The 15,495-nt window shown below is 37.2% G+C and overlaps 1 protein-coding gene across 1 annotated transcript in view; it reads left to right on the top strand.

Annotated features, from left to right (window-relative positions):
* Positions 1 to 15,495, top strand: part of dpydb (dihydropyrimidine dehydrogenase b) — a 157,911-nt gene that overhangs the window by 18,504 nt on the left and 123,912 nt on the right. The window contains exon 3 of the mRNA XM_042771862.1: positions 13,546 to 13,656. Coding sequence (XP_042627796.1) covers positions 13,546 to 13,656 — 111 coding nt within the window. The remainder of the gene's footprint in view (positions 1 to 13,545; positions 13,657 to 15,495) is intronic.

Raw genomic sequence — 15,495 nt, 5'->3', positions numbered from 1 at the left:
CAGTATTAGTTCCTGCTGTCCGTGGCATTTGCCTAGTTTGATCTAGCATTAGCACATCTGATTTACATGAATTCCTATCTGTTAGCGGTGAGCCTAAGAGAAAACTTTCTTCTTTATGATGTCTTGGTATGCACAGCACACACCGGATGACATCTCTGCTCAGGTGAGATAATGCTTTCTCTTTTAAGTTAAGTAGATATGGGCATTGACTTTCATAGACAAAATAGAACTGTTACTGACGACTCTCGTTAGCATTTCTATTCATGAGTGTTATGACTATGGCAACGTGACCTTGGCGTGCAGAGTGCACTTAAAACATGCTCTAAATGACTCCTGTCTGCCACTGAAAATACCTCACTAAATGTCATAATAATGGCTGTCCATGGGGCAATTAAATTGGCCATTCATATTGGCAGTGCTGTCAGACGTCTCATTTTAATATCCTGCTTTTCTGAGAGTGCTAAATGTGTGCCTTTGTGTGTGCTCACGGATTCATTAAAAAATCCTCCGGGATGGCCATCAGTGTTCGTTAAAAACCAGATTAATGTGGGCGCTTACACAAAGGGCTACGGCTTTTTATGGAAGGCCCCGAACCCCAACAATGACCACTTCCTGATAGCAAGTCAAGTACCGAAATAAAAATTGTCGACTTAAAAGCCAAAATTGCAATATGAACGTTATGAAAGCCCCATTAGCTGACAGACATCCATATCATGGACGTCAAAGTCAGATGCTGTACCTGCTGGAGCTTTTATCCACGCCATAAAAAAAGAAGACCTTTTCGAGATCAGGAGGAAATTTGGGAATATTTCCAGTAATCCAGTAATGGTCTGCGATTACATGCGGTGCTTACCAAGACATTGGCCTCGTGACATATGCTACTGATGTAAGTACTTATATAAATGGTTACATAGTACACATGTAGTGTGATTGCACAAGGTAGTTACACCACTCTCTGTCAGTGAGCAAAAGTGTATTCTTGTTTTAAAATGTATTAGTTAGGAAGGAGGAGCTTTTTTCTTTTTGAACAACTGCATTTAGTGTGTTTACTAAGGCTGATAAGTATAAACATATCAAATACTTGAGTAATATCCATTTTTTAGATCTGAAGATACCAGAATCTAGCAAAACAAAACAATTATAATTTTATGATGTAAATTAAATAAGATATATTTTCAGATTATAATGATTTCCGAAGGATCATGTGACACTGGAGTAATGACTGCTAAAAAAAATTATTTGCCATAAAAGAAATAAATTAGATTTCAAAATATATTAAAAAAGAAAATTGAAATTGAACAACATCTGAAATTGAACAATTTTAAAATAATACTAAAATTTTTGGATCAAATAAATAATGACAAATAAAGTCCATAAGAGAGATATATGAGAGCATAAGAGAATTCTTTCAAAAACATTAAAAACTGTAAATATTTCAAAATTTTCACCAATATGCGTAGATATATAGATATTCTATTTTTAGATTTGATCTGGAAAGTGGCAATATCATAATATGAGATATATGAGTGTGTACCATGTACAGTTTCAAAGAATTATGGAAATACTGGTCTGAGGACTCTATATTTAAATGACTTGATTATTATGATTTTTGATTAATTATATGATAATTGATTATAGATGATTATTCATTAAATTAACATTTCCCATAAAATTATCAATTAAGATTAAGAAATTAAGAATAATAATATCAAATTTATATGAATGAATGAAATTAGTACTGTAGATCGATACATAGATAGAAGCATAAGTGGCACTGTATATATATTATATATATATATATATATATATTACTACCCTTGAAAGTCTTCCAAAATCTCTCTCTCTCTCTCTATCTATCTCTTTCTCCCCATTTTTTTTTTAGATCTAGAGATTCCAGAATTCAACAAAACAAAACAATTTAATCAGTAAATTGCACCTTTAAAAATTCCTGTTGTGTAACAAAATGTGTTTGGATGGACATTGATGAGCCAGTAACCCTTCAGCTCGGGTTATCATTCTGTCATCCACTCAAGCAGTTCATGACCCTAAGTCAATGATTATCCCAGGCACAAGTGAGGTGTATTAAGAAATCTGTTCACAAACACCCTGTTCATACCCTTTGAACGGCATGACAGGCCTCTCTTCTGGAACACAGGATTTTGAACTTAGTCCATCCTGTTACCCTTTCCTTAGTTTAAAATAATAAACATTAATGTATACATTTCCATAGTCTGGTACTAGTTTTGGAGGAAGTGCTGAATGTAGTACAGAATACAGTGCTTAGTTGCTGAAACACATCCAACATGATGTGTCTTGAGAACTAAGTCTGACCAACTAGGACTTAGACAGTGCTTTTTATACTTTCTTGCTACTTAAAATTGGATCGAGTGAAGACCTTAAAGGGAGAATTCGCCCAAAAATGTTATTCCAAACCCGTATGTCTTTCTTTTTAATTTTTTTTTTTTTTTTTTTTATGTTTGTGGAACACAAACCATACATTATTTGCCCATACAATAGTCAGTTGTGGTTCAGTATTATTCAGTATAGCTTTAATTAATCTTTTCAGGAATGTTTAATGCCTTTTTACATAAAATAATGTGAAAAATTTGTGAACATGGTGGGTCAAGAGCATAGTAGGCCTCTCACAGATGCCTAGCAAGTTATCGGATATGCTTTTCAGTGTGAATCAGCTCCATTTCACTCATTACATCTCTGAAACCTGAAGAGAAGCTTCGGGAGACCTTTAGCTGAGCAAGATGATGTTGATTCCAAATGATCTGTATTGCTCTCTATAATTATGTTACAGGACTAAATGATATTGTGGGCTTGTGCTGAACATTGCTGGGCTGCTGGAGCGTTGTAGCTTTATTTCAGCTGTGGAGGATCAATTCCTGTATTGATTTCAGGCAAAAAGACTAGGCAAGAATCTCTGTAGATTGTGTTTAACTATTCCGCCTTAGGGAGGGAGGGAGCTGTGTTATGAAAGATGAAGTGTGCTTTGAAAAGGGGTCAAGTTGCCTGCATTGAGATCATTTCATAAATGCTTTTAGTTATGAATTTGCCCTTTTTCTGCATCTGGATGATGTTTCATTAGTATTAATTATAGCAGAGAACACACCTGAACTCATTTAGACAGAGACAAAAGCTTGCTTTTAGTGTGGACTCTATATTATGGGTTGGTGCTGTCGTTTATAAATTACCCATTTAAAAGTTCACTTTGAATCTTTCAAAATGAATTTAAAACTTTACTTAAGCCTAAGGTTTTAGGACTATGTAAAAAAGTAAAACAACATAAGTTATTATTAAATAAATCAGAAAGAATAAAATAAATAAGATATATTGAAGAATTCTACTAATGTTATTTATTATGTGAATCGTTGTACAGTCGGTCAGAAGTTCTTCCATTGAAGATCAAGATGTGCTTTGGATCATCAAAAAAAAAAAAAAAAAAAGCACCAAATCAGCATATCAGAATGATTATGATGATTATTATTATCATCATATTATTATGAACATGTGACACTAAAGACTGGAGTAATTGCTGCTAAAAAATGAATTTACCAACACAAGAAAATGAAATAAAAACAAATACAATAAAAAAAATATAATAAAATAAAAAAAATAAAAAAAATAAAACAATAATAAAAAAATAATAATAATAATAATAATAAACAACAATGGACCAACACCAGCAGATGACATTGCACCCCAAATCATCACATACTGTGAAAACTTAACACTGGACTTCTTCTCCTTAGCCCAGGTAATTTTGCTTGACAATCTTCATAAGGCTGCAGTTCTCTCGGTTGGTTGTGCATCTTTTTCTTCCACACTTTTTCCTTCAACTCAACTTTCTGTTAACATGCTTGGATACAGCACTCTGTGAACAGCCAGCTTCTTTGGCAATAGCCGCATTTCCACTGTCGGGCCAGTGCGAGCCAGGGCTTAAAATGGGCCGGGCGGGGCTAATAGCCTTGGGCCAGTAGCACCGAGGCCAAAATAGCTCAGCGTTTCCACCGTCGGGCCTGAAGCTCCGCTGCGCGTCACTAAAACCCACCCTTTACACGCCTCCAAGGAACAATGTCATGCAATCCAATCATTTCACCAACAAAGAGAAGTTATCAGAAAACTAAGAAATGATCACTGGAACATGCGCGATCACAAAAACGAACATGATAACAGTGGCCTTTTGTTTGCTTTGTTAAATATTCAAATTCAAAAGCATCAATGTTTTACTATAGAATAAGTGATACATTGAGCATAATGAATCAATTTATCAGGACTCAAAATTAATCACACAGAAATAAATGTATTTCTATTTTATTTATTTATTTTTAACACTTATGGAAATAGTCTGCTTATTCAGTCGAGTCTGTTTCTGTTTATTTGTAGCCACAGTAGCCTATATACGTCACATTTAGAATGAATGATAATAACTCTATTTTTATAAAAGCTCCCGAACAAAAAACATTATTATATTTTTATGATAGGCTACGTGGAGCTAAACTCTTGAGTTACTTAAACTTAAAGTTACTAAATAAATACACAATTGTGATAGAGAATAAGAAGGCTGATGTCTGATTTCTTCAAGTGGTTGCATTTACCATGTTTACTATGGTAATGTTAATGTCTAGCGTGCATAGTCTTTTGCTACGCTTATAAATATTTCTGCCTTGTTTAGTGATTAAAATCCACATCGGTTCAAATTATTTCAAACACTCGCCGCTGACTGAATGTGAGTTTTGAGTTCAACTTATTTAAAAAAGTTTCTAATGCTGGTGTTATAGCTGTTAGCTTTCTGAAATGATCCGCAGCGCAGACGCTCTCTATTTTTATAAAAGCTTCCGAACAAAAATAATTATTATATTTTGATGACATGCTACGTGGAGCTAAACTCTCGAGACAAGACTTATGAAAGACAAAATATGTTACTAAATAAATACACAATTGTGATAGAGAATAAGAAGCTGACGTCTGATTTCTTCAAGTGGTTGCATTTACCATGTTTATTATGGTAACGTTAATGTTTAGCGTGCATAGTCTTTGACATGGTGATTATAATCCACATCGGATCGTGTTATTTCAAACACTCACTGCTGACTGAAAGTGAGTTTTGAGCTCAGCTTATTTTTTAAAAGTTTTTAATGTTGATGTTATAGCTGTTATCTTTCTGAAATGAACGGCGCTGATGCTCTCCAGATGCAGAGAAACCCCGCCTTTCTTCATAACCACTCCTCTAGAACCAGCTGGCCCGCTTTGGCCCAAGGTTTTCATCGGGCCAAAAAACCCAGACGAGGCACGATCAAGCCCCGACGAGGCACGATCAAGCCAAGTGACAGTGGAAACCCGACTGTCCCTGGCACGCACTAGCACGCCCGCTTTAAACCCGACAGTGGAAACGTGGCTAATGAATGTTTGTGGCTTACCCTCCTTGTGAAGGGTGTCAATGATTGTCTTCTGGACAACTGTCAGCTCAGCAGTCTTCTCCATGATTGTGTAGCCTAGTGAACCAAACTGAGAGACCATTTTGAAGGCTCAGGAAATCTTTGCAGGTGTTTTGTGTTGATTAGCTGATTTGCATGTCACCATATTCTAATTTGTTGAGATAGTGAATTGGTGGGTTTTTGTTAAATGTGAGCCAAAATCATCACAATTAAAAGAACCAAAGACTTAAACTACTTCAGTCTGTGTGCAATGAATTTATTTAATACTCAAGTTTCACAAATTGAGCTGAATTACTGAAATAAACAAACTCTTCCATGACATTCTAATTTATTGAGATGCACCTGTATATATACATGCACCTGTATATATACATATATATATGGAAGCAATTTCAAAAATGGACTTCAAGTGGATTTCAATGGGGCTATACTTATTACACCCTATGCTTGCAGAATCCTTAAGACTGACATCAGACAACATCATCTGCTATCATTTGCTTACTTTGGCAGGAAAAAAGACAGTATTGAATTGTTGTCTCAGTGGATCACTATGACCAGCAGAGAGTGATAAAGCCAGTCTCCAGAGCTCTCCCTGTGGAAATGAAACAGCACATCACATGCAGCTTAAAATGCCTTCTCTTTCTAGCCAAAGCCTGGCATGTTTTAATGAAATGTATACACTTGCTCTTCGGTGTGTGATTCTGCTTTGATTTCATTCTGTTGAGTTCCATAGCTTTTTTTTTTTTCATCTTGATGCTGTGATATTTTAAGAGGAGAAACCTACCTCACAGAAGAAACTTGAACCTTGCTGACATTTTAAAACAGGTTTTATTTCAAGCGACAAAGCGACGTCCCCTCTTGTGAACAGTTTAATCTCACAAAGGCTTACTGTATATATCTAGTAAAAGAATCCCATAATACCTCACCAATTACCTTACGACCTTTAGAAGTGAATACACAAAAAGCAATAACTATGCAGAGTGAACCTCTGTTTGGTCATAAAAATGGGCACACGATTTCATTTCCATCTTTATTCCACTAAAAGCCTATTTGACATGAAATAGACTATGATTTCCATCTAGAGCTTGTTTAACCATCTCAGAGGGACTTTAGAGGAGATATTGATCTCTTCTTATATAGATTTTTTCTTCTTATGGATGTGTTTCCCCTTACACAATATTGATCAAATTGGCAAAGGTGCACAATGTTTTTCATTGCTTACAAGAAACAGTCTTCCCTCTAAAATCATCAAGTCACTACTTTCAGTACTGGCTTTGATCAAGTGTTATTTTTTTTATTATTAATGCAAGTTTATTTTTCCTTTTCGGCTCTGTGTGGACTGTGCACCACTTTGAGGTTGCCGTCCATAGATTTCCAAATCTGTTCATCTGTGACTGGTCAAACATGGCTTAACTCACTCATTATTACTTCTGCTTCCCAGACTGAGCCTATTATGGCAAATAAACAATAGCTTGACTGACTCAGTTATCAACAGTCCCAGCAAGGGAACAATACTCTGCTTGTACTGTGTTTTTGTCATTTCTGTGAGAGATGAAATTAATGAAAACAAAGATTTCCTTTAAACAGCACTATTTAGGATTGTAAGTTCCATGTAGTTTAAGCTGTGCTAAAATAATATGGTATAAAATGCTAAAACTAAATGCTACAGACTACATGTCGAATGGAAGTTTTGTGTTTTTCTTTTGAAAGTGAAACTGATTCGCATTATTCAGTTGCCAGATATTCCCTAAATATTTGCCGTCATGCAACTGAAACACTGCTTTCATGACTCTGCAGCTCTGATGTTGGATAGTATCCACAAAATCACTGTCTCTTGATGCAAATGCAACTGGAGACTTTTTAAGTTCCTCCGAGGACTTCAGAATTAATATTACCTTAATAGTGTTACAGTGTTTGTTTTGTTTGGCGTCAGGGCAAATAAGTTCTCATGTAGTTTCCGCGAATTTGCCTTGTTCAACAGGAAACTGCTTGGTCCCTGTCTCATCTTGTAACTGTTGTAACACCTTCTCAGACACATGTCTGAAAAAAATTTATAAAAGAAACATGGGAATAGAAAGCTGCTTGGTTTAAAAGTGAATTCTTTGTGAGCTTCAAATCGCTGCACTTTTGACAATAGACTTTTGCCTTTTTAGCATTTATCATCATCTGTTAAAAGTCAGCATGTATTTCATGTCAATATTTATTCGGTAATTAGCCTTGTAATAAACAGTGATTTCAGCATACAGTGTGGCATACTGTTGCAGTTTTTTTTTTTTTTTTTTTGATAACAAATAAACCATAAACAATTATGGTAAGAATTCTTTAATGAGCGATCAGTGCTGTCACTTTTGAGTACTTGCATGCATTTGCTCATCCCTAGAATAAAATTATAAAAGATAAAAAAAAGAAAGTTTTATGTAAGATCTGCCTTTCCAGCTTAGTGCTCTATACCCCCAACAAAACTAAGAATGATTTACACATGCTACATATAAATAGTGTCATCAATAATGTATCCCTCCATGCCTCTAAGAGTAAATGGAAAGCCTGTAAGAAATGTTTCCTCCATCTCGCTATGTTTGTTGTCAAAAATGTTTCTTCTGAAAGTTTTGTAGCATAAAGTGTCAAAACAAAACACTGAAATTTGTTTAGGAAACAATGCATGACTGATTGTAAACCGTATTAATTGGACAAATATTCACACAGATAATGCACAAGAGTCACCACAGCACTCAAATGTCACGAATTTCCATCAATGTCCCTTTTTTTGGGTGTAGGTTTTTCTGACACCTGGCTTATGGGCTAGAATGCCAAAGTGGCTTATTTCAATTTGCTCCTAGCCTCCTGTCCTGGCCTTTGTCAGATAGTATTTTAGCACAGTGAAATGACTGTGGACATGGTATTCTTTTACACTACGAAGAGCATGAAATTGGTATTAGTGTGATGGTAATGGTTGCTTCTCCCTCACTTGTTATCTTCTCCCTCAGTAAACTGCCTGTTAATTGTGTTTGCCATTAAAAGATCCCACACTGGTGCCTGCCTTCAGCTCCTCGACTGTGGTGGGTGATTTGACTGGCAGGCGTGAAGGTGCTGTATGTATTTGAAATGAAGGTTGCTCCTGAATCAAATGATGATGTTCCCCATCATGGCTCTCATTTCACACTTTACTGTTTCAGTCAGACCCCTCTTTATTGGCCCCACTGCACTGGCTTTCTAATCAGTGTTGTCACAGACGGCTTTTAAGGACCTTGACTTGAGTGTTCTTTGTAGTTCATATCAATGTTTTAAAATGCTTTCATGTTTGTGGAACACAAATGCATGATTATCTTTGTTTTTCTTTTTCTTCTTCTTCTTCTTCTTCCTTTTTTTTTGCTGTAGAACGATTCGTATTATTCAGTGTTGGGCACTTCGGTGTTACTTTTAAATGTAATGTGTTGCAGTATTGAGATACTTGGGGGGTGGGGGGATGCAAAAATAGGCTAGTTTTTATGGAAAGTAACACATAAAATCACTTTTGTATTACTGTCAGTTGACTGAGAGTAGAAGAGCATGTTTGGCATGCAGGCTTTTTTCTTGTATTATTTCAGAAGTGCTACTTGTGGCATGTTTATCACAAAAAAAAAAAAAAATATTGCATGCAATGATATATAGGGAGTACTATAAACAATAATATGACTATTTTTATACAGAATTCACAAGGTACAATGTGTAATGTCCCAATACTGGATATATCAGGGTTTGTACAAGGTGCTTAAAGTGCTTGAAACATGGGGTAAGCTGCCCTCTTTGGCAAGATAACCCTGCCCCCACCTTAATTTTTTTCTTTTGGCCATAGACGGCACAAAATCTCATCTCAAAACTTTTGATGAATGGTTGTTATTTTTAATTTTTTCATTTAATCTGGATATCAACATTTGTGGGATTTAAACAGTTTTGAAGTTAATTGTTCTAGTTATGTGTCTCTGGAAAATACTGATCTATAGCATTGTATTGTCTTGAATACCATTTTGAATATGTGTGTGTGTCTGTTTGTTAATGAGGGATTTGTGGACACATCAGTATTTTTAGATTAGTGGAGTAGTTTTCACTGTAAAAATTAAATATTATCGGTGATTAAATATACATTAAAGCTGTATTTTGTTGTTTGATTAACATAAATGACACAGACAGCAATCATTTTATGTGTGTGTCCAAGGAGACATGAAAGAGAACTGAATTCTGTGTTCGCGCGCTGTCTGAAATTAAGCTCTCTGAGAGTGTGCTTTGAGTGTGTGTGTACAGAAAACAGCGTGTGAGTACCGAATTAATTTTTTTCACCTCTTCTTGCACTTAAATGGGTTTAAATTGCTTGTTTAAATGTTTAAATTGGTATGTCTAACACATGTATTACTCTGTAATGTTAAACTTTACAATTAATTTATGAACCACATGCATGCCAAACCATGAGGTCTGTACGGATCATGGATCAACTACAACCCGTTGAACCCCTAATTATAAATTCAATACATAAATTAATTAATTAGGTTATTATTCATTATTTCAATGGATGTCTCTAGGTTACGTATGTAACCATGGTTCCCTGAGGGGAAAGCGGTGGTGCGTCACAAACGCTTTGCATGACTGTCTCCTGAAGCATGTGTGAAATCAGTCCAGTGGAATGGCAAGACATCACTGGCGGGGTGACGTAAAAACTAGGAAGCTTAAAAGTGCATCCAAAACAAACAGCGTTAGCCTCTGATAGGTCGAAGCAAGCCCCTCGCAGAGATGCAGGAAGTATGGCAGGGAGTTGTTTCCCTCGGGGAACCATGCATACATATGTAACCTAGAGATGTTCCCCTTCTAGTGTGAAATCATAGTGAGCACAGCTAAAACAGAAGCACCTGAGAGTCTGGAGTGGTATCCAAATGTAGATTATAAAATCTAACAAATGTGAGTGGAAAGGACCAGTCACACACACATAACACACCTTGCATGGAAAACCCTGAGAAAAGGCTTTAGAAGCCACCATACTTATCCTCGCCTCAAGCTCCACAAAGGAAACATGTTACCAATGGGTTTCTTCCCAATAACTGACCACCCAAAGGGGCGTGGTAGGCAGGTATGGCGTGGAGGGGTCAACCCTGCAGAGAACCATCCCTTCAGGAACTCCAGAACTGAAACGAATTTCTGCACCATGAAGTGAACACAAACCACTTGAAGGAATACAGTTTCCTCGTGGAGGGAGCTCTGAAGAGAAGTATGGTCTCAACAATCTCAGCTAAAAAAAACAGAGTCTATGAGTTGGGCCCTCTCAGATGCCAAACTCATAATTCCAGGTGGGGATGAACAATTCCATACCCTGACCGAGTCAGAGGGTCCCTCCTGACTGGAATCTCCTAGGGAGAGCCATCGAGGAGGGACACTAGGATGTAAATTGAATTTTTCCTTGAGTCTATTGGAGGATCTGGTGTGCCAACATGTATTTGGAATGCGAGCGCAGACCCCTCTAGTGGTTAATGTAGGAGACCAAAGTGATCATGCAAAGCAGGTTGCCCATCAAGGAAAACCCCTTGGTCCTGTTCTACCACTGCAAAGGTCCAGCAGGCCAAAAGATATCACTTTGAATGCTGCTGCATTCCGACCCAACAGTCTCTGGAACTGTATTACAGTGAGTGACTGGCCTAGCTTCACACTGTTTACAGCTGTGGGAATCAAATAAAACAAGCAGGAGACAAATGTGCCTGCATTGTTGTTGAAATCCATACAACATAGAGAAAAGTGGTTCTCTGTACTGGAGAAAGCACACTTGTCTTGGTGTTCCACCTTAACCCCAGCTCTTTCATGTGAGCGAGAACGACATCTATGATTGAGCTAATATCAACCAATCATTGATGTAATTTAATACATGGATGCCCTGGGGTGTGGGGTGACAGTTACAACACAAAAACAAAGAACCCAAATATTGGAATGCTTTGCCCCCAAAAGCAAACCTCAGGAACCTGGATACATGGATGTATGTGTCCTCTATGGTGACAAACCATCACCAATATTGGAATGCTTTGCCCCCAAAAGCAAACCTCAGGAACTTCCTGTGTTGATGAAGGATGGATACATGGATGTATGTGTCCTCTATGGTGACAAACCAGTCCTCGAATCTGATTTGAGTCACAACCTGTTTCAATGTCAGCATCTTGAATATGAATGTTTTGACAGAATGTTTCAGTCTGCACAGACCTAGAATCGGATGCAATCCCCCATCCTTCCATGGAACAATGAAGTACCGGATTTAGAACCCGGACACCCTCTTGAGAGAAGGAACACATTCTGTGGCCTCCTTGCTCACAAGAGTAACTACTTCCTGTTCCACTACCAGAGACTGCCTGGGGCACACCAAAGGCAGGAACCATTGAGACACCATTTTTCCATGCTACCAAGAAGTCTACTAAGGGAACCAGTCTCTAAAGACTTCTGGTGTATTTGGAGTAGTCAGTCTGGTGTATTTGGAGTAGTCACTCTTCCCCAGAGTGACCTGCCCTAAGAAGTCTGACGCCACTGGAATCGGGACTTCTTGCTGTGCCAATATGAGGAGCTGGCCCACAGCAGGGGCTTCCGCCCAGCAGCCCCTGAGACCTGGGTCCGCCGTGTAGGCCTTGTAATGTCAAGGCTTTCAGGGACGATGCTGTATTGGGGACAGATAGTTCACAAGCATCTGTCCCACTTTAGGCATTGCCCTACAGCCCTGCTCATTCTGCCCCCTACCATTAGAATAATTTGCAACATAAGGGCTGAAGAGGGACATTTTATGAGTGAATACAGCCAGCCCCTCAAGAGCTAATGCTCCCAAACAAACCACACATTACCCGCAATCTAAAATGCAGTCTGCTCATATGCAAGAGACTGAGGTGGCAAGTCTTCAATCTCTTCTGTATCAATGCTAAAAACATCAACCTCCTCAGAGAAAGATAACTGCAACATCTAGCTCTCACATTTGGAGGGAGAAGAGACCACACCACAGGCTTCCGAACCCGAGAGAGAGTGTTAGATCCAGGGGTGAAGGAAGAGAAAGGGTGAAGCCCGTCTCCAGCTTCTCCGGTAGATCCATATGTGATCCCTGTGATCTCATTCACCACTGTGCCTCAGCAACAGTGGGACCGAAACCACAAAGACAGCAAACAAGGACACACCCCTCGAAATGTGCCTGGCAGGAGTGGAGCATTTACAGCGGGAGCATGATGCACACAGTCAGCCCCCTCGAGAGCTGACAATGCGTGCTCCGCTCCCAAACAAACAACACAATGATTGTGTGTATTTGCACCTGTAATGTTTAGCATGGACAGAGAAGAACACACAGTCAAAAGTGTTGCCTTTTCTTGCTCACCACATATTGTTGTGATTGTGCTCTGGCAATGACAAACAACAAATATTTTAGACTGCCACACACAGAGTGCTTGATGAAGACACAGAAGCTAATACTTTTTGTAATTTTCTTCCAAAATTAGTAATTCCAAATGTATATTAAATAAGAAATAAAAACTATAAAAGTCAAAAGTAAATTCTTCTTTGAATAATTTAAAATTTTGTGCTAGAATAATATAACTAAGTGAGCAAATGTTTCTATTTATTTCTCTTAATAACACATTGGCTGATGTGCCATCATCCTTCACATGCTAAACTTATATCTAAATATCTTTCAGTTTATAATAAATGCACATAGTCCTTAAGAGGGCCATCTTGCCCAGCTTACCCTATGTTAGGTAAAAAAAAAAAAGAAAAAGCATTGAAACTCACTTGTGAAAATTAACTTATAAATTAAGCAATAAATCCAACAAGTATGCCTACTGGGATACTTTACTCATTACTATTACTTGAAGATCTAGACTTGAAGAATAATCTGATTATGTAACATGCATCAGTTTTAACAGCATTTAACAAAGTTTAATAATGATAATAGTTTGTGATTTTGTAGATCCATTACAGTGGTTAAATTTCTTGTTCACTTTACACACACACACACACACACACACACACACACACACACACACACACATTATACATTCAACAAAGATCTTACATGGACTGACCTTTGATCTTTTAACAATCTTGATTATGTATAATTGTTCTTCAGAGTATCCTCGCCTTGAACCCAAGGGTGAAGACCCACGCAAATCTACATTCCACTGCCTCTAAGAAGAATGAGAAGAAGCACTGGAAGAGAAACCCAGAGAGGAGCTGTGATGTAAGTATTGTTAAAAACAAAAAAACTGAGTTTTACATTTAATATTAAAGAAACAGCCAATGGGAAGAAAAGCCCCTGTCACGGCTTTCTGAACTTACATGTTTTTCCTTGTTTGTGGAAAGTTTACATGCTGCTGATTGTCACAATGTGTTACGGTCACAATTTACTTCTCAGCATGATGAAAATTAGAGGTTGAAGAAGAATAACAATGAGCTGTCAAGATTGTTAGTGCTGGTTCTCTGAATCTCCTGGAAGCTGTATCCATCATATCCTCTTCTGAGAGCAAACTTCATCCCAGTTTACCAATGATAATGAGTACTCTGTGATGTAGTTTATGGTGGTGATTCAAAGATTATGTTGGCAATGGCTTTGATCATATTACTCTGATGAGCAATAATAGGGCCGAAGACTATAATTCTACAATTAGTTCCAGTCACCTAGTTTGTCCAATTATTGTAGAGATTCAAATTTTGACTCCTTCTGCTCTTTTGCTTACAATTTGTCAGAGAGTAATTCTTAAGCACGCATCAGAAAATTGCAGCAAAAGCCTAAAGGAGACATTATGAAAATGCATCATAAGCACCCCCCCCCCCCAAAAAAAAAAAAAACCCAAGTGGATTAAATATACAAAATTTCTCAATTTCTCTCTCAATTATTATCATATCCTTTGAGCCCTGTGAGTCAAGGCTCATAAGCATATTCAAATGTTCATTTTAAATGCTTTTTCACCATGTGGCGACTGTGTTGATGAAATACCAAATCTTGTTTCCAGAGCTTGCATATTAATTAGCTGTTAAATTATACTACCAATTCCCAGCACTAAGCATTTTGTCTAATTAATAATAATAAAGCCCCCAAGATGTTGGATTAGACTAATCCTTTGCAGGGGAAAATGCTACACATAATTTCAAGAGAAAATGTCAATGGTTATCCCAGTCCCAACAATGCGCAGTGTAATTGGAAATGTAATTATGTTTCATTTTACCACACAGATGAGTTTTAATACCACACAGAAGCTTTGGGATTGGGGTTGACCAAGGTCAAGTATTTTTGCATTTGAAATGACAACAGAAAATAACACATGGTGCTTTATATGATATAAGAAAAAAATACATATATACAATTATCTATATAAAAATGTGTGATTGTATCAGAAAGAATATGTGAGTGGACTGAAACAACTAAGCATTCTGAAATTACTCCATTTCAATACCACACCGGGTTCTCCATCGCCCACTCCTCGGTTGTTCCCAGTGTGGAGAAACACACTGTGATTTGACTCCATCACAAACATTCAGTTTATTATTATTATTGTTATTATTATTATTATTAATATTATTACTATTAACATGTGGGCATATAAGTGAATTCATGTTTGTTCAATTTCCACACAGTAGCAAGGCACTTAGTATGAGGATGTGGTTGTTTGATATGTTGACTACACTCATATCTAGGATGGGGTTTGACAGTTACATGCTACCAATTTTAAATGTTGTTTGCATATTTGAGAAGAACATTTTAGTGTTCAGGACTAAGAACACTAACCATATAAATCTGGAACAGGTGGACACAATAGGTTGCTATGGGAACACATGATCACACATTATGAAATGTGATCAAACTAAACACAGGAACAAGGAACACTAGAACTTAACCAAAACAGAACATACACATGTGACAGGATGGGTGATATACCAACATACATAAATTCATTCACTCATTCATTGAAAAAATACAGTCAAAACAATAATGTTGTGAAATATGATTACAGTTTAAACTGTAAAAAATGTATTTATTCCTGTGAGGGGATAGCTGAATTTTCGGCAGCCATTATTCCAG

Source organism: Cyprinus carpio, chromosome A2, assembly GCF_018340385.1.
Source record: "Cyprinus carpio isolate SPL01 chromosome A2, ASM1834038v1, whole genome shotgun sequence".
In the NCBI taxonomy this organism is placed as follows: Eukaryota; Metazoa; Chordata; class Actinopteri; order Cypriniformes; family Cyprinidae; genus Cyprinus; species Cyprinus carpio.
Note: the sequence above shows the minus strand (reverse complement) of the source record. Positions and strands in the feature narration are given on the sequence as shown.